The sequence below is a fragment of the Cicer arietinum genome, chromosome 5 (genome assembly GCF_000331145.2).
Source record: "Cicer arietinum cultivar CDC Frontier isolate Library 1 chromosome 5, Cicar.CDCFrontier_v2.0, whole genome shotgun sequence".
Classification (NCBI taxonomy): domain Eukaryota; kingdom Viridiplantae; phylum Streptophyta; class Magnoliopsida; order Fabales; family Fabaceae; genus Cicer; species Cicer arietinum.
In genome coordinates this window covers 77,601,096-77,620,715 of record NC_021164.2, presented here as the reverse complement: position 1 = coordinate 77,620,715, position 19,620 = coordinate 77,601,096, and the positions used below count along the sequence as shown (strand labels likewise).

Sequence of the window (19,620 nt, the reverse complement as noted above, 5' to 3'; positions counted from 1 at the left end):
TTAACGTCTCTAACTACACTGCACTCTAACTACACTGCACTCAGGCTGACGCATCAGGACTCTTCAATCAAAGATCAATTGTTCAGATTTTAAGGTTGAAATTTAATTTTAAAAATAATTAAAATTTAAACTATTTGATCTTGATTGGACGGTTTAAATTTAGAGACGTCTCGGGTTTAAATCTATAAAAGTATTAAGTAAAATAACTATTAATTTATCACAATTGCTTATTAAAAAAACATTATCAAAGTAAAACTCTTGTTTTATCCTCGAATCATATTGTCACTACTCCTTTACAATCAAAGAACAAGGAGCCAGTAAATTTTATTTCTGAAATTTACTGCATGGTGTCAATTTTAATAAAAATAAACCATTATTCTGTCTACACTATCATATTTTATGTTTGACATTGTATTTTCAAAATTTCAATCAATAATAATGGGAATGAAAGAAAGATTAAGCAATTAAGTACATAATAATGATAAGAAGGCCAACCCGGCTTACAATACCCTTTTAAAAATGTGACCATTTAGAGAGAAATCCACTCACTGCCTGCCAATTCTACGAAGCTGGCTCAAAATCTCATTAAAATCTACAGGGGGTTCGCATGAAAAGTGCACCTGCTCCCCTGTATGAGGATGCTGAAACCTACATACAATGAGCAAAACCAATGGTGCTCTCAAGTTTAATGAATTATGCAAATAAAATGAGAACCAAAGTTTAGCTAGGAAGTTAAAAATATTTTATCATGTTACCCGAGAGTCATAGCATGAAGGCAAGGCCTATCTAGCTCAGAAACCATTTTAGTCATTTCCCCATGCAAACTCGGAGTTGTTCGCGGCCTTAGCAGTGACAAGACCATGTTTTTCGTCCCTCCATATACCTCATCACCAAGCAGAGGTACACCCAAATACCTGGCATGTGCACGGATCTACAAAACAAGTGTATATTTTAGAAGGTAATTATAAGTTTAGCATATTATTGTGGAATATTCTTTAAAACAATTACATTTCATTTTTTTTTTCTAAATATTTATAACTAAATTCTAAAAATAACTGCAACCAAATCTTATCTCTCTAAGTGGGATTGACAACATGATCAAACGACTTTATAATATTCTATTATAAATCATGTCTATAACCAAATAATTAGCCTCTTAAATCTTTTTTAATAGTTTCAAGTTCAACTTTCATTTTTCTTGGACTCCCTCTACCTTTAGCAATTGAATTGTCCATCATCAAATATACTTTTCTTACTAAGGAATTTACAAGTCTCCTCCACACAGGACCGAAGCACTTGAGTCGAGATTCAGCCAATTTTTATACAGTAGACCCCAACAATTTTTTAATAGTAACAGTCCTAATCATATCTCCTCTAGTGTTTTCACTCATTCAGCGACTCATTCCCATACAATATTGGTATAGTTATACGATACAATTTCCCTAGCTTGAGATGTACCTTTCATTACATGAAACAATTGAGGCCTTCCTCCATTTCAATCACTTGAATCAGCTGTTTACACTTGATGTATTCTGATTCTCCCTATGTTTCTCCATCATTTTGAACAATTACTGCAAGATATTTAAACCGTGCAACTTATGGTATAGTCTCCATTTTTTACCTAAGCTAGAGGTTCTTCTTCTTTTGCTAAATTTTTCATATATTTCGTTTTACTTCCATTCAAACAAAATTACTTCTTATAAAACTTGTCTCCAAATCTCTAAACTTACATTCATTTCCTCTCTCAACTCTCTAACTAAGAATATACTATTATCTGCAAAATGCATGCATCGAAGTGCTAGCTCTCTGTGCTTTGTTAATACATCTATGCCATGTCCGACCATAGAACTTTGACCATGTTTTACTCCAACGGTAAACAACACCCTCTGTTCTATCACTTACAACAAGATGGGGGCCAAATACGATTTCTCTAGAGTTTCTAGAGATATATACCTGATGAGTGCGTCCGGTTTCCAACTTCCACTCAACCAATGCACAGCTACCCCCAGCAAGTATCTCAATTACTTTATACCTGCAGATAGCAATTAACTATTAGATGAATAGAAAGCCATTAAGCAGTGGATATAAACTTCTCAAAAAACATTCTTCGAAAATGTTAATATAATGTAATATTAAAAAAATATTGCAATAACTATAAGTTTTTAAAACATCTGATTTAACTTTATATGATCATCTCCAAGCTGATAAGGACTTTTAAGTAAGTAAGAACTATAGACTTTTTTTAACTAAGAAGTTTTTATCAGCTAATGACCTACGAGTTAAAAGTTAAATGGATCGCACAAGAGATTTTCAACTGTTTTATTTAGTTTCTTATTAATTTGGTTATATGATGAAAAAACCCAAATGTCACGCGGTTACATCCTGTGGGCATTTGTCAAGAATCATGATAATTGCTAGTTAGAGGGTCATACTAATTCCACTGGAAATATTTTTGGAAATGTCACCCGGATTGAATAATAATACACTGGAAGTTCATCTAATACATGTACACAAATAGACAAATGTTGAAAAATACACTTTTATGTACACAAATAGACAAATGTTGAAAAATACACATTTAGGGTAAAAGTACCATAAATCACCTACTAGCAGCATGACGGGCCTTCATAGAGGTAAGTGGTCCAGCTACAGCAGTCATACGAAGCCGGTTATTAGGATCACGACCAACCGGAACCTCAACACGCCCAGCAACTGGAGTAGGTACCCCGGCAGTGAGACTAATATAGACCCTCTTGATAGTGCGCAGCTTGAATTGTTCAGACAATTTCATATGAGAATGTTCATCCTGATAGCAAAGCATACATATAGAATACTGGGTGTAAGATGAATGCTAATCTTATGAAGTGTGAGAATAATTTCATTCTTGATTGAAGTTTGGTAACAAGATCTGAGAAAATGTAAAAAGTACCTTTGCAACAACTAGTAACCCACTCGTGCCTTTGTCTAATCTGTGTACAATTCCTGGGCGAATTGATGCTATAGACAATCTAGAATCTAACCCTTCACAAGAAGGTGCCTGGGACGTGAAGCCATTAAGTTCATCATCCGAATCTTCTGTATCTGAAAGAGCTTCGTCTTTAGAAAATTCAACATTTGGCAGGTTGCAATGGTGAAGAATGCCATTGACGAGTGTCCCAGATGTATTGCCAGGTGCTGGATGCACAACCTAGGTTGAAGACCAAGTAATGACATTAGTCAATATCAATATTTTGAGTAGTCTTACCAATCACGGATAGCGGAAAATAGCGGTTTGTTCAAATTCCTTTATGCCACATTGCTATAGCGCCGCTATGGCCTCTATTTGACAACATTTTGTGCTAAATTGTGTATTCTGAAACAATTGATGTTTGTTCAAATTTCGTTAAGCTATAGAGCCGCTATTTGGCAACATTGATTTTGAGTTAGTTTCCATTTGCCTTCTGAAAATTTCTGACATGATTAGAAATCAATTTTAAAAAATAACTTCTAGCCTAGCAGTATAGAATGAAATGGTTGGTTGGTTTAAACAGCCTGAATTTAATAATCAAGTATTGAACTTCTGATAGTTTAAAAATCAAGAGAAATAAATTATATACCAAAAACAAGAGCATCGCGCTATCTACCCTACAATTATGCACATGGATCATGCAAAAGATTTAACAATAACATCTAACAGCAAGAGGTTTGGAATTACCATGTGTGCAGGTTTATTTATGACTAGCAAATGCTCATCTTCATAAACTATATCCAAAGGTATGTTTTCCGGCACAGCTCTCAACTTTTGCAACTCTGCAATTGTGCACTTGATTTCATCCCCAGCTCTGACATTGAAAGAAACCTGCCCAAGTATATATCACCATGCTGCTCAACTACAAATTAAGAAAGGAACACCAGAAACTATTGAAACCTTAAAGGACCTAGTTCATTTCAAATGATAAAATTTAATGACTTTCAAACAAAAGTTTCACAGTTCACCGAGTCATGTGGAATTAGGAATACACAAATCATTCAAGTTCAACACAACCTCTAGCCTGCAAACACTGAGAGCCACCATTATACTTGGAATGTTTGACGACCATCAATGTCTTAAAGCCGTAACTGTCCTAAGGGGTAGCTCCCGTAGTCACTAATTGCAACAAAGATGGCCAGCGTTAAAGATGTAGTCTCAACTAAGAGATTATTTCTACAACGAAAGACTTCCAATTTGTGAGCATCGTCAAGATATTGGAGAATGGGAGCCTTGGCAGTTGCCATAACGGTTGGAGTTGTCATCGTGAAACTTAGAGTTCATAGATGCGTGATGTGGAACCAAACTCTTGCAAATGCAAGATAAGACTGTACAATAGACCCACAACGGTTTGCCCTAGACCCAGCCACGACGAGAGCTTTACAGCACCATGTTTCCCTTTCTCATCTAAATATTGGAAATGTGTTCTAAATTCTTAACACAAAGTACATTTCATTTTCACCAACTGACCACAAATAAACAAGAGACATTCTCGGATTGAATAGTCTGGATTTATAGCTAGGCTCTAATGGTTAAACGAAAATCATGCAAACCTTCTTTCTTCTAGCCTAGAGCATATATTAAAATTATTTCATCTTCATTTCTTATAGGAGAGATCCTATCATACTATTTCCTAGAATGAGTTCAGATAGTCTCGGTAGGAAATCAAGCTAAGTTGTAATAAGTACAGCTGCGTCCACCACAAAAAATAGCATCAACAAGCACGCACACACACTTTAGATTCCAATCAAATATACCCATAAAGCATCAACAAATTATTATTACTTTTAGTATTTAACAGTGGGACAGAGAAAAAGGATATGTTAAACTTAAATCAGAACAATAATAACTAGAAAATTGAAAGCGAACTTTTATCAAACAGTTGAGGGACAATATTTGAGCAGCATAAATAGCAATCGCAAAGAAATTACTCGCATGAATCAACATATATAACATGAAAACAAAAAAAAAAAGTTGAGTTTGGAATCGCAATTGAGTACCTTATCAACGAGACGGCCATTGACATGAACGAGTCCGGCTTTAATACTTGATTGAACACGAGCCCTACTGATGCCATTGATGCGAGAAGAGATCCAAGTGTCTAGTCTCAGTTTCCCAGATTTGATTTCACCGTCCACGATCTCTTCCAACCGCACGCCTGCGTAATTCGATTTTGGCTCTCCGTTCGAGTTCGAATCATCGGCCAAACCAGAAACGGCTCTCGCAACGCCACGTGGAAACTTAGTGGGAGAGAAGAAAAACAGTGAAGAAGGTGAAGTTCGAAACTGAGATTGGAATGCTCTTGTTGCTGTGGAAACACCACAACATCCACATGAGTTATTAAGTGATATCATTTCAATTCAAATGTTTCTTCTTTTTCTATCAAATCAAATACATAAAAACTCTATTGCGTCTATTTAGCATATAAAATTTGGCAAATTAACTGTAATTAAAAATATTTGATGCTAAAATTTTCTCGTAGGTACCGTTTTATATGTAGCTGCACATATATATAATATGTAAATACTCTATTTTTCGATATTTAATGTATATGAATTTTGGCATTAGATTCTTTAAATAAAATTGATATCAAAATAATATTTTTGAAAAAATTAACGTTATTTCCTTTCCTATGTTCACTAAATTTCCATTTATTAGAATCGAAAAGTTGGAGAGCTCGCATGTAATTTCTTAGTCTCCAAATTCTCTTAAATTTGTCACACGTTTCTGATTAATAGAAAACAATCTAATATAAAATAAATAAAGATATCCAAATTGCATATGAAGGGAATTCCAACGCGTTGTCTAGATTAGGATTATATGTAACCAACCACCTAATCAAACATTGTTGCACATGCAAGACACATCAACACACACAATTAATTGGTGATCCTAGAAAATTGATTCTTACAATCAACTTCGTATTAGTAGCCTTTAGAGGAGTTGAGATCTTCTCTAAAAAAAATTTCAATAGGAGATAGAAAGATTGATGAAACAAAATAATATTTTATTTTATTGAAATTTTTGGATGAGTAAAGAGGATCTCAACCCAATAAGGGGTCGTGGGTTGTCACGGTCCATGCACATGCACATGCACGGTTTTGATGCATTTTGGATGCACTTCATAGCCACATTGAAGACATTGGTAGGCCCAATTAGAGCCTTGCTCATCACACACACAACAAATAAAGGGTCCTCCCCCATTTCCATCCGACACTAAATTCAATCCATGATGGTGTCCTACATGATGCACCAAAATTGGAAGGTCTCTAGCCTCTTCTTCAAGTTGTTTCTCTAGTTGCTCAACTTTGGCCTTAGTGAAAGGGTAAGCATTTTCTTGATACAAGTTTATTAAATTTCTTCCATGTATTGTTATTGTTTTACCATCAGGACCTATAATTACCAAACAAGGAATCCCTTGTATATCAAAGTGTCTTGCAAGGTTCTTTATTTCTGGGTCTCCAAAAGGCAATGCTAACCAAGGCATAGTATTGTAGTAAGAGTCAAAAGATTCTTGGTCACGGTCGTTGGAAACTAGCACAATTTCAAAGTCTTCATTATCTCCTTTTTCAGTTAGCTCTTGTTTGATCTTTTCATAAACGGAAATCAATTTTGGGGTGAATTTTGTGCATGGTACGCACCACCCGGCTGAGAAGTATAGTCCAATTGTCTTACCCACTAAAGAAGCAATAGGTACCTGTACACGACCAATCAAACCAAAAATTAATAATATCTATTTTCAAATAATAATAATAGTGGAAGAAAACAGTAGCATGCAAAATATTAATTACCTGTGTGAATAGTCCCGTGTGAGTTTGACTCAAAACATAGTCTCTAAAATTGTTAGCAAGTAAATTAATAAGTGTTTGATTTTCACGCTTCTCTCTCTCTGCCTCGTGCAATTCCATCAATCTCTCATTACTAAATGGATAAGCTTGAACACCATATCGATAAATAAGTTCAACACCATGACGAAGTGTTGTTGCATCATCCACTTTACTAGGTTGCAACATAATTAAACATGGAATACCTTCCACTTCATATTTTCTATTCAATGATTTTTTTGTTTCCAAATCATAGAATGGAATTGCAAGCCACGGCATGTTTTTGTAGAACTCATTAAAAGCATCTAAGTCTTCATCAGAGGACACGTACACTATTTCAAAATGAGGGTTGTTAGTTTTCAGCTCCTCGTAGATTCCAATTAGTAATTGGGTGAATACACGACATGGTGGGTACCAATTGGCTGCGAATAATAGACCCACTACTTTTCCCTCCAGTTCTGAAACTTTCACCTGCACCAACCAACACCATCTTAATAAGTCTTTTTTACATAATATCTTAATTGGTACTCTTCTACGAATGAAATATAAAAATAAAAATAAAAACATTTAAAAAATGGATATATTTAATTTAAAATTTAAATTAAATACATTAAATTTTAAAATACAATTTTTTACTAATGTTTCATATTATATAGAGTATATCTTAATTAAAAAGAATGTTAATTAATTTGTGTATCATTTCCTAGTTGTATAAGATAGAAGAGTTAGCTTTCTATATATAAAACTAGTTTTTGTATTTTTGGGAGAGAAAATAAATTGCACCATAATATTCAACTTAATAATATAGATATTTGTTAGTTGAACTCGAGTTTAAAAACTAGTATATCAGATAATTAATTTAAAAAAGAATACTAAGAATATCATAAATAAAAAATTAATCGTATATACTAGTATTAGATATTTTTGTAGGCTCTAGACAAAAGCATGGTGGTCTGCCCCAAAAGGCTGGCATGAAATTAGAAAACATCTAAATATTTACTAAACACATTCGAAAGAGAAATAGAATGATATGATATTTTATAAGAAGAGAGAGATAAATAAACATTAAATGAGTTATATATTTAATGAATGTTCATAAATTAAAAGTGTTCTAATGTCACTACTCCTAAAATATTCAATCGAAGGGAGCTCGGTATTTTGACATGTCATGTTAATTCCCGACGACTATACACTTAATCATATTATGAAATGGTTGTTATTATATGTTAGTGTAAATTAGAGTGTCTCTACAAAAATGTTTCATTTACGTTCATTTTTTTTATTTATGTCTAATAGCATATAAAATTGTGATTAATTCAATAGAATAATTGATTAATTTAAATCATATTTAAAATTTGAGTTATTATTAATTAAATTAACTACTTTAAAATTGAATTAATTATTTATTCAATTAAATACGGGTGTCCTAGATAAGTTTATATGATGAATGACATTGCTAGCGAATTGTACTCTAACAAATTGAAATTATACTTTAGAACAAGCCATATCAATTAATTGAATTGCACAATAATAATAAGAATAATGCATATAATATTTGGCTATTTGCTAATACTCCATGAATAAAAGGGAGACAGTTGAAGAGGTAGAACTACACCGACAAAGAAGTACACAATGATGGTAAAAATAGGGGTATGTACAATAACAGAATAGAATCCAGCCTATCCAAAATTCATGAGAGGGACTTGGCACCGAAATGGCCCATTTGTATAGGGGTTAATGGGCCACGTGTATAGCTCAAAGCATAATTGATAAGTACTATCTAGAGAGAAAAATGGTTTCAATTAGGTGGGTGACACTTGTCCTACGTTTGGGAAGTTTGATTCTCCACGACAACTAAACACTGAAAGGGACTTCAATGTGTTGCTCGTCAATGCTTGCCATCTATATCATCTAACTAATTAATCAAACTCCATAGCTAACAACAATATATTACTATCCTTCATGAGGAATGTATAAACAGCTCTAATTACTTCCTTAAATGAGGAATAAGAAGAGATAAATTAGTTTGTTTTGGATAGTTTCCTATTTATGTAGTATGAAATAAATGACTGTCAAAAGCAAAATAGAAAACAAGTACCGTGAGACAGCATTGCACAACCAAACTCCCTTCTCACATAGTTTATAAATACTCTAAGCTACACCTCTGTAGATACCATTATAAAGGAAATTTTCTTTCCAATTTCACCATTCATTTAAACTATTTAATTTATTTAAATTTTATTTTTATTTGTTAAATTAAACAATTGACATCTTCAAAAATATATAAAATAATTTTACTTATTTTATTTATAATTTTATCATTTCTTATCAATAAAATAATTAATTTAATTTAAATAATGGTAAAAAAATTGTAACTTCAATTATTTTTATTGATGAAAATAAAAATATGAGCTCATATGCATACTAGTTTATATCAAGACAAAATTAATGCTGAGATTTTTAGTTTAAGATTCCTATTTTATATTTTATTTTTAAGTTTCTAAGTTGATATTTAATTTAAATATTTAATCTAAGCATTAAAACGTTGAGAATGTTGGTTTTTTTTAAATTAAAAAATCCCTTAAATGTTAAAAAATATAAAATTTATTCAAAGCATTAAAAAAATTGACACCAAAATAATTACATGAAAAACAATTAAAAAATCTAAATGCATTCACATTTGATTCACATATAAAATCTATGTGTGAAGGTGAGGAAATCTGAGAACAAAAGTACAATTAACAGGGATTATTTTTATGTTATTACATATATAAGAATCATTTAAAATTAACTTTTAGGTGTTTAGTTTTTTAATTTTTATCAGCCGTGTATCGATATTATGTATTCCTTTATATTTTTTATTTTATTTTATCAATATAAACGAGAAACAAGAATATTGTGAAAAATATAAGATCTAAGTCTTCGAAGTGTTGAAAATTTATTTCAAATTTCAATGTTTGAATCAACAACAACAAAAAAGAACAAATTTATTTTTAAAATAATACAAACACTACATATACAAATAGTCTTACACTCAAGCAGTTTTAGTTTTTATTTTAAATAATTCGTAATTTTAATTTTTTACTTTTTATTTTATAATTTCAATTTTTTATTTTTAATATTACAATTTCAATTTTTATATTTTTAAAAATTTTATCTTATCTATTAAAATAGAGATACAAATTGCATAAAAAATTAAAATTACAAATTAGTTAAAATATAAAATTAAAATTACAAAATTTAAAATAAAACGATCAAAATTACATATTAATTAAAATAGAGTGATTAAAATTGCATTTAATATAACAATAACAATGCAATGTATTGTAAATAAGTGATAAATATTCATAATAATTCAAGAAAATATTCTTGAACAAAAGCTTCTAGTAAGAGCCTCTAGCTTACTAGTTTTACAAAAATTGTGTTAAAAGAAGAATTCAAAATAAGAACAAGAAAATTAAAGGATAAAATATCTTAAAAAATTAAAAGAAATAAATAGAAGTGCATCATAACATTTGTTGTCAGAAACAAAAAATAGTGAGAAAGAGGGACGAAGAACCTGAGCTCCAGTTGGAGATAGAAGAAAATCACGATGACTGGAAGCAAGAAGTTGTGAGAATTTAGAGGTTGATATTTGTTCCCCACCAAAATAACCATTATTACTCACCGGAGCTCGAGTTCCATCCTTCATCTCCATCCTCCTCATGACATTTATATGATAATTAATATTTCTGTTTTATACAAGTAGTTTAGAAATGAATAATGAAAGCAGCGCAAAGCAAATGGAAGAAGAGTCTGATAGTACTATATTACTACTCACTCACAGAACGACACATAGTATGATTAGAATCATATTCTTTCCACATCATTATTACTAAGCGTACTCCACAAATCACACATCAACACCTTCACCACTCCCGATATAATACTAACCTACACCGCATCCACATGGTACTCCTTATTGCCACGATCACGTCTTTCTATGCGCCACGTGTGTGGTTGTGATTATTGATCGACTCATTTGTGCCTCATACGGCAAAGCTACATCATTCGACACCTGTTTACTCTTTTATTTTCTTTTTATGTTTTCCCTTTCCAAATCTTGCTCTTTTTCTGCTTTTCATTTTTTCTTTTTTAAATATAGTTGCTTCTTTTTCTGATATAGCTTTGATTGTCTGATGTATTGTACATGTTGTATCATCTATCATGTATATCGTGACTAGTGACTACCAGTTTGTTAAAAGATGTCGACTTCACATTTTTTTTTTTTTATTATTTTGACTAATATTATTGTTATTATTAAGTGTACTTTTACTTCCTCATACTTTATTGAATTCTGATTTAAATTTTTTGTAACTTTTATTATATATTTTATTCAATGTAGTTTAAAATTTTATTTGTTTTAATCTGTGATATTATTTCTTTATCTAAGTTAAATAATGTGATATGTTAACATGACATTGTTATCATTTTGTATATTTTATAAAATAATAAAACTTATTAATTTAATTAATAATATATTAGTTATTTTAATATATATATATATATATATATATATATATATATATTTATACCCAAATGAAGGATGTGATAAAAAAAATTGGGAATTTTTATTCTCTAAAAGTCTAATTTGATGATAGAAAATACAATTTTAAATATCATAAAATACAAATTTTTTTTAATAATACGTATTATACAATACCTATTTTTACAAGAAAATGGATCATGTAATTTAGAAAAATAAGAGAGAGAAGAAATAAAAGAGAGTTTGAGTAAAAACTTTATATTATTCAAATGAATAAAAAATTGAATAGAAATAAATTAATAAATATAAAGACAAATTTATCTTTTATATTTATAATTAGTTTTTAAGAGTATTATAATTATAACTTTTTATTATTACTCACACATTCCAAACTTTACTTATATATAATTTTTGTTTGTTCTGTCCTCCATTAGGCCGCCGGCCCAATATATTTTGAGGCATAAAGCGAAATTATTAGACATGACATTTTTAAAAATTAATAAATAAATTATTAATATTTTATTTAATAACTATAGAAAATTTCTTTAGTAGAATTAATAGTATTTTCAAATCTATTTTCTCTATATTAAAAAAAAATACATTTTAACTGTTCTATATCATCATCAAGAACTCACGTAAATTTTTTTATCTTTTAGTTGAAGAAAATAGTGTGTATACTACCACTCCAATAACTCATGTTAGCAATATGTTCACTACTTTGTCTCATGATTTTTTAATTTATAATTAATATTTCTCATACGATCAATGAGCTCATTTTTGTCTTATAATTTGTAATTGATATTTTTCAATTTATATAAATTTTGTCTGTTGACAGCAAAAGTTAAGATGAAAATTTTCTGTGATATTTTATATTACTGAAAAATATCAATTCAAATAAATAACTAAAAATTAAAAATTAAAACTTTTTCGTAGCCTTAATATATTAAAAGAGTTTTTATAATATATTATTTGACATTTATATCTTATAAAAGTAAAGTAAAAAAAAATATTTTTTTAGCTAGCCCTAAAACAAGGCTGCCTTTCCCTTGGGCCAGTGTTGCTGCATAAGCAGAGCAAATTCTTTAATAGTGTTATTAGCACACTATAAATCAGGAAAACATGGATGCTTACACAAAAAATCGTAGAGTAATGATTGTGCATTTGTATTTTGTTATGATTACAACTGCTATCGGTTATTTTTATCGTTGGCCTGGGCTAATTTTTTATTTATTTTCAAAGTAAAAATAATTTACTTAGTTAAAAAATTTATTTGGTATACCACTAGCCGTTATTTAAAACAACATTTTATTCCATTTTTTTAATAAAAAAACTTTTGGACAATCAAATAACTTAAAGCACATTGTTATTAAATGATACTTTTGTAATAAAAATTAGTAACAAAAAACTTAATTTAAAATTCATAAAAAATTTAAATATAAGTTTTCGACAAAAAACTCTCAATTCTTTTAATGTTATTTAACTTTATGCATCTAAGTCGATTGTCTCTGATTTTAAAAGAACTAAATACCAACAAAAAATTTACGGGACTAAAATAAAAAAATAATATATTTACAGGAACCAAATACATATTTAAATCTAAATAGGTTTAATATGTACATGTATATAAACTTTAAATAGTAATAATTTTACCAAGAGCAAGTGCAACGTGCATATCAACCAACTCAACTCAATGTGTATACATATCTACCGGTGTCTATCAATTTTTTTTTTAAGATAATGAATAAATACATAGTTTGAGTAAAATGTGGAGATATGATTATAATTGTGGAGTATCAAGTATATTTTTGTTAGAGTTGAGCTAACTGCGGTTCGATGTATTTCAGATCAAACCACAATTATGTGAAACTATTATCAATTGACTGAACTCAGTTTATTTTTCATTTTGGTTCTTTGGTACAAATGGTTACAAAAAAGTAAAAGTATGTCTTTTATCTTATTTAGTTGAAATAAAATTACTCTTTATAATATTTTTTTATTTGTGCAAGTCCTTTTATTTTTTAGGTTTTAATATATTTTTTATCTTATAAAATTTTCAATTCTGAGATTTTTTTTTCTTTATAATTCGAAGTGGATCATAGTTGAATCCGATCAAGAAGAACTTCAACTTAAAAAAAATATCTTAGTTAATTGTCACAATGGCTCTTGATGGTTCCCAAAAAATCTTTCTTTTTGCAATCAGATAGCTTACTACTGTCTTTGCAAGTTAGTTATATACTAAACATGTACATTGTTTTAGATCAAATTCTCGTGCATTTTGAAATCAACAAATTTACAGAGACCGCAAAATACATAAATAAAAGAAAAGTTATAGAGAATGCAGATAAAGAATATTTATAAAAAGAGACTAAGTATGCAATCATAATATCAACCCCATAATGGTGAAATTAAAGGTATGATCGATTCTTGGGAGTTTGTTTAATATGTATCTCTCCAAAAAATTTAAAGATAAATTATTCAAACTAATTTTTCATTTAAAGCTTTTTTTATTTTATTTTTAAATGTTATAAAAAAATACTATAAAAATCATTTTCTTTTAAATATTAAACAAACGGACCTAATACTTTAGTAATCATATACAGATGAGGTAAAGGTAAATAACAAAATGGCAAGCAATAGAAATAACACTACCCAAATACAACTTTATATACGATCTTGAAACATTTGACCTATTATTATCTTATAGGATATAAATAAGTAACTATATGGTTATCTTATGGATTACAGGATTAGGAAGGTACTAAAAGTGATATTAACTTTTATTATTAAAGTAAATGAACTGAAAATAGAAAAATAAAAATATTAATACTTAATCATCAAAACATAGGTAAGAAGGTGGTTCACATTATACATACAAATGAAAATCAAGCTTCATTAAGTTTCTTAGATAATATGTGATTGAGGGTTCATATAAAAGTTTTATTGGTAAGAGATACTTAACCACACATGATAATAAAAATGGAAGACTAAAAAAACAGAGGCCACCACTTAAATTAAAGACAACAAAGCGAGTTAACTAACATAGCCAAATTAAAAAAGTTGGGGAAATAGTCCAAAATGATGATACCTTTGATTGAATGAGATGTGGTCCTGGCAGCTGGTCAAACATATGCCAATGACATCCTTATCAACACAAACCGTCCTCATGATTAGTAGACGTGACAGGTGACATACGTTTCATGTTTATGATTCCAACTTTTATGCTACTTTGTTTGTTTGAGACATTAGCAAAGTATATGAGTCTTATAATCACAAATCCTACATTTGTTTGTTTGGACTTTGGAGTGAACACTCTATTGCAGAAAAATGTGGCTGATACAAAAAGTAAAAACTTGAGCGATGATAATTTCTAACAAACAGAATCACATTGATGGTGACTGTGTGTTGAAATCATGTCAAATCAAAAAGTGAGAGTGACATTGTTGGTGACATGCAAATGATGAGTATAACACACACACTATAAATATACCTGAACAGTTGAAGGTAAAGAACGAAGAAAGTGAAGAGTAAAAAGAGTGAGTGAAGAAAGAGAGGCAGAGTGCAATGGCTACTGATGATGATTATGCAATAAGAAGGTCAAAGAAGGCTATTAAGAAGTTTAACCGGAAAATTCAATACCTGAAGTTGAAGAAATTGGTGTGGTGGTTTACTCAAGACAGTAAAGATGAACTTGATTCAAAGATTGAACTACTCAAGTTGAAAAGACAAATTCGTCAGAACGAGCTTCAAGAACTCATGGAGCGAAACCGCTTTCGTGGCTGATCATCATCGATCATGATGGGAAGACAGCCATGGTGATGATGCTGGATATATATATATATATATAGTTAACTTTTATTACACTTTATAACAAACAAACAAAAATAGTATAATTAAGTTTACATATTCCGTCTTTTCTTTTTATTTGTGTGAATAATATTGTACAGATTGCCATGGCTGTTTAGTTATTAATATATAAGAATCTCAATATATATTGTTATGTTTCTTTGTGTAATGCTTTTGCTTCAAAATGGTTTATAACTGTGGGGAGTGCTCTTAGTTTTTGATACTTTGTTCTTCTTCTCACTATCTTTCCCTTTTGAAATATTGATTGAACCACTTCAGCAAAAAAATAATGTAAAACAATTTTTTTTATATACGATGATTTAATTAATTAACCAAACTTATAACCATTTACATTTCTTTTATTTGAAATACAATAATGAAAGATGAAGATAGTGACTACATTCTTCCTTTTGGTCACCATGCATGAACATAAGAGCAGAGCATGATCATTTGGCATGCTCTAATTTTTCTTTCCTATCTACACTCCTCTCTTTTTACAGCTAATTCAGATTGATGTGTAATTAAGTGGTTAATTTTTAGTTTAGGACATAATTAATATGGGTTAACCTTTCTATAAAAAAGAATCAGATTGAAAAGTGTCATTTTCAACTTATATCCTTTTGTTAAAAAAAAAAAAAAAACTTATATCCTATCAAGTCAATAAATCGTAAAAATATAATTAATTTCAGAGGGACCAAGCATGAAAAACTAATTTTGTAAACAATTTTCAAATGAATAATACATAAAATAAAATTAACATATAGTTAATTTATTCTTTATATATAATAAAAATCTATAATTGTAATCGGTACAAATAAATAAAATAAAAATGATTTTTGTATTTATTTAAAAAGAATAAAACAAATAGTTTGGGTAGAATGTGAGATGGAGGTAAAGAGGGCCGGTCCAAGAGGCCTAAAGCGAAACTATTAGACATGACATTTTCAAAAATTAATAAAAAATTATTAATATTTTATTTAATAACTATAGAAAATTTCTTTAGTAGAATTAATAGTATTTTCAATCTATTTTCTCTATATTTTTCAAAAAATAAAATAAGACATTTTAACTGTTATGTAGCAACATCAAAAACTCATGTAAAAACTTTCATCTGTTAGTTGAAGAAGAAATAGTGTGTATACTACCACTCTAATAATTCAGGTTAGCAATATATTCACTACTTTGTTTCATGATATTTCAATTTATAATTAATATTTCTCATATGAACAATGTGTTCACTTTTGTCTCATAATTTCTAACTAATATTTTTCAATTTATATAAATTTAGTCGGTTGATAACAATAAATACCTACTATTAAGTAAATAGTCTTAAATAATATTTTTTTAATATTAAAATATAATGATATAAAGTTATAGATATATGATATTGGGTTATTAGAATGATTCACTTGATAATTTTCTAAGAGGTGCTTAATTAAAGAAATTGCATGCTTGTTAAATATTATGAATAAATTTTTTTAAATAAATGATGTATACAAGCTTGATTCTTAACACGTTTATATTCAAGAGTTTGAATCAAAAGAGAAATGAGAGATTTGGTGGAAAAGAATTATACCAATAAATAGAGAAATTTTTATAATACGAATAAATAGATTATTATAATAATAGATTAAATTTAAATAATTTATCAAAATTCTCCTAACCTGTGGGAAGAAAATAAACTCTATAGTTCTCACTTTCCAAAATTTGCCATTATATTTTACTTCTTTTTTAATTTTTTCCAAAATTTTTCATTATTTTTTACTTCTTTTTTAAATTTTTTCCAAAGCTCTTTCCTCCTCTGTAGACCCATGACGATTGATAATTAATTAAATAAACTATTATTTTAAAATTTGAGATTATAAGTACGCGTTAATTTGAAACTTCAAATTTAAAAAATGTTATATTATTCCTATAAATGGTCTAACATCGACTAAATCTGATATAAAAAAAAATATTTTAAAATTGAAATCACCCAAGCTGAGCTGGCATAGTAGACGTTGTCGTTTTGGATGATAGGGTGAAATGAAAAAAAATCACACTATGTACCCCTTTTGTCTGTGACTTTTGGGAAAAAGAGTACATAACCCGTTCAGTTTCATGACCCCATAAACATTCATCCCACTTTCTTCAACAAACCTAACATACGTGTCTTCAATTTACACGTTAGCGTAAATCGGCTCCATTAACGTTGCGTGCAATTCTAAAAACACTTACTTCATATTTCCAGTTCAAAACAAATTACAATAATTTCCATTCCTCAAAGGTTCAAAACATATAAACATTAGTAACTACCATTTATTAATAATAAAATAATTAACAATGAAACAATAACAACAAACTCAAATTATAAAATACTTGTATATAACCCATTTCCCTCCATCCCACGCCGCTTCAATTTCATTTTAATGAATCCTCTACAACCAGTTTTATAGTGCACTCGACTGTACACCGTTACATTTAAAGAGATTCGATTCAGCATGGACTATCAGAGTTGAGAATCTGATGGTCGAGCTTGGTTCTACAAAGAGGACAGAACGGGTGTTTGGAAAGCCACGTGTCAGCACATTGAAGATGAAAGGCATGGTTACAACCGGGAACCAGACGAGCCGGTTGTTCATTAACGATTTCATCGAGGCAAACGGCGCATTCGGTGGACGCAACCAATTCTTTACCGGTAATTTTGGGAAGGTGTTCAAGTTCCAAAGGAGAAAGACCTTTTTCAGTGACCGGTTTCAACGGTGGATTTAAATCAGAACGGTGATGTGAAGTGGCGTAGCAGAGAAGGCACATATAGAGAGCGAAGATAGCACTCATGCCTATACAAGGAAGAAAAAGCGCCAAAAGAACGGAATCAATCATTGCTTGAAGAGTGTTGATGAATTTAGTGAGAGTGATGAATTTGCTTTAATGTGGTGGTGATGGTTGGTGAAGGAGCGCCATAGGAGGTGAGTGGCGAAGAAGGAGGTAGATACGGAACATAATGTTAGTTTTTGTGTGTTGAAGTGGGTAACAGGTATGGTTTATAAAGGGTTGAGACTTGTGTGACTTGAGAATTGTAACTCTTTAATTTGTTTTCTTTTGCTTATGGGAAATATCTTGGGAATTTAATTTCAAAATTTTGATATAATCAGTTTGAGTTGGACTCATTTATTGCCCAACAAATTTGAAACCAACAATATTTCACAGCTGTGTTTCAACTAAAAGGAAACAATTCACAGCTGTATTTCAGTAAATTATGGAAACCTCTAGATATTTATATACTGCTACGTTATACTATATACTACTGTTTTGTTAAATTAAATTTACTCATCTTCCTTAGTTATTAATAGTATAATTCAAATGGTCAAAGAGAACACTTGTTAAATAAACAAAAACAGAATTTATTTTGAGAGTTGTGTATTTAATTTTTTTAAATATTTAAATGTGATACTTTCTTATGGTTAAATTTCTCTGTCAACATATAAGAAAAGAGGCTTAGACAAATTAGTGCATCTTAGTATGAATTGTTTGTGAGTAGGATTTTAAATCAACCAGACGAATATATTAAATTATTTGTTATTCTGTGTGATTGAACTAAATTAAATAAGATAAATTTATTGTATAATTCGACCTCTATAAAAATATATTTGAATTAATTATATCAAAATAAATTGTTCGTAGTTATTCGTTATTCAATATGCGAATAATTTTTTTAGTCTCTATATACACTTGATCTTCAAACCTGTATTATTTTCAAGGGTCTATACTCTTGTGTTATTTTCTCATGGTATTTTCAACATAAAAATATTCTAATATGATATTATGTTGATATATTTTAGATGTAACAAGTAATTGTAGTGGAAAATAATTTTGCTTTTAACGGTAGGGATAAAAATCAGCTGCAGGACTTGTACAGTGTTATTTTTAATATTTTCACAAGTCTTCTCGTAAATTTCCTCCAAAGGAAAGTCTTCTTGTAATTTATTGATTTGGGTTGTAAAAATTGGTGTAAAGTAAAGATTCCAATTTGATCTCCAAGCTCAGCTTTTACATTTTATTCCTCTTTTTATTTATTATTTTTTATGCTAATTATCTCTTACAGAGAATAATATATTTACCTATTTTTTAAAAATTCTATTTAGATTTAGATTTAAATTACATATATTTAAGATTTAGATTTATTATTAAAATTTCTAATTTATATTTCTATTTAAAATATGTTTAGGATTTATTTTTTATTTTGAAGGATTTGATATAATTTCAAATTACAATAAAAGATAAAACTTTATGACATAAGGTTTCACACAAAAAAAGAATAATCTATACAAAATATATCACATACAATTACACTTTATTAAATATAAAAAAAAATATCTCTATCACTATGATTTTCTAACACCTTTCTAACGAATATAATGAATTATGTATGGTCAATTAAT

General features: G+C 29.3%; 3 protein-coding genes across 5 annotated transcripts; all 3 read right to left on the bottom strand.

Annotated features, from left to right (window-relative positions):
* Positions 1–279: 279 nt before the first annotated feature.
* LOC101499072 (RNA pseudouridine synthase 2, chloroplastic) lies at positions 280–5,644 on the bottom strand. 2 transcript variants are annotated; one of them, XM_004500861.4, is made up of 7 exons: positions 5,008–5,644; positions 3,695–3,838; positions 2,930–3,187; positions 2,604–2,806; positions 1,954–2,032; positions 756–931; positions 280–648 (listed from the first exon to the last, which is right to left on the bottom strand). In XM_004500861.4, the coding sequence occupies exons 1-7, from the start codon at positions 5,359–5,361 to the stop codon at positions 546–548; spliced, it is 1,317 nt and encodes a 438-aa protein (XP_004500918.1). In that variant the 5' UTR covers positions 5,362–5,644; the 3' UTR covers positions 280–545. The 2 variants fall into 2 exon arrangements, 1 of the variants encoding a protein (XP_004500918.1); XR_012163174.1 differs by lacking the exon at positions 280–648 and having other exon boundaries at positions 890–931; positions 2,594–2,806.
* Positions 5,645–5,789: 145 nt separating this feature from the next.
* LOC101498505 (probable nucleoredoxin 2) lies at positions 5,790–10,799 on the bottom strand. 2 transcript variants are annotated; one of them, XM_073368885.1, is made up of 4 exons: positions 10,652–10,799; positions 10,391–10,562; positions 6,799–7,302; positions 5,790–6,704 (listed from the first exon to the last, which is right to left on the bottom strand). In XM_073368885.1, the coding sequence occupies exons 2-4, from the start codon at positions 10,535–10,537 to the stop codon at positions 6,078–6,080; spliced, it is 1,278 nt and encodes a 425-aa protein (XP_073224986.1). In that variant the 5' UTR covers positions 10,538–10,562; positions 10,652–10,799; the 3' UTR covers positions 5,790–6,077. The 2 variants fall into 2 exon arrangements, with proteins under 2 accessions (XP_073224986.1, XP_012571481.1); XM_012716027.3 differs by having other exon boundaries at positions 10,656–10,699.
* A 6,875-nt stretch (positions 10,800–17,674) lies between these two features.
* On the bottom strand, positions 17,675–18,061 carry LOC101499386 (E3 ubiquitin-protein ligase ATL23). Its single transcript, XM_004500862.4, has one exon. It carries the CDS (start codon positions 18,059–18,061, stop codon positions 17,675–17,677), a length of 387 nt encoding a protein of 128 aa, XP_004500919.1.
* Positions 18,062–19,620: the final 1,559 nt, after the last annotated feature.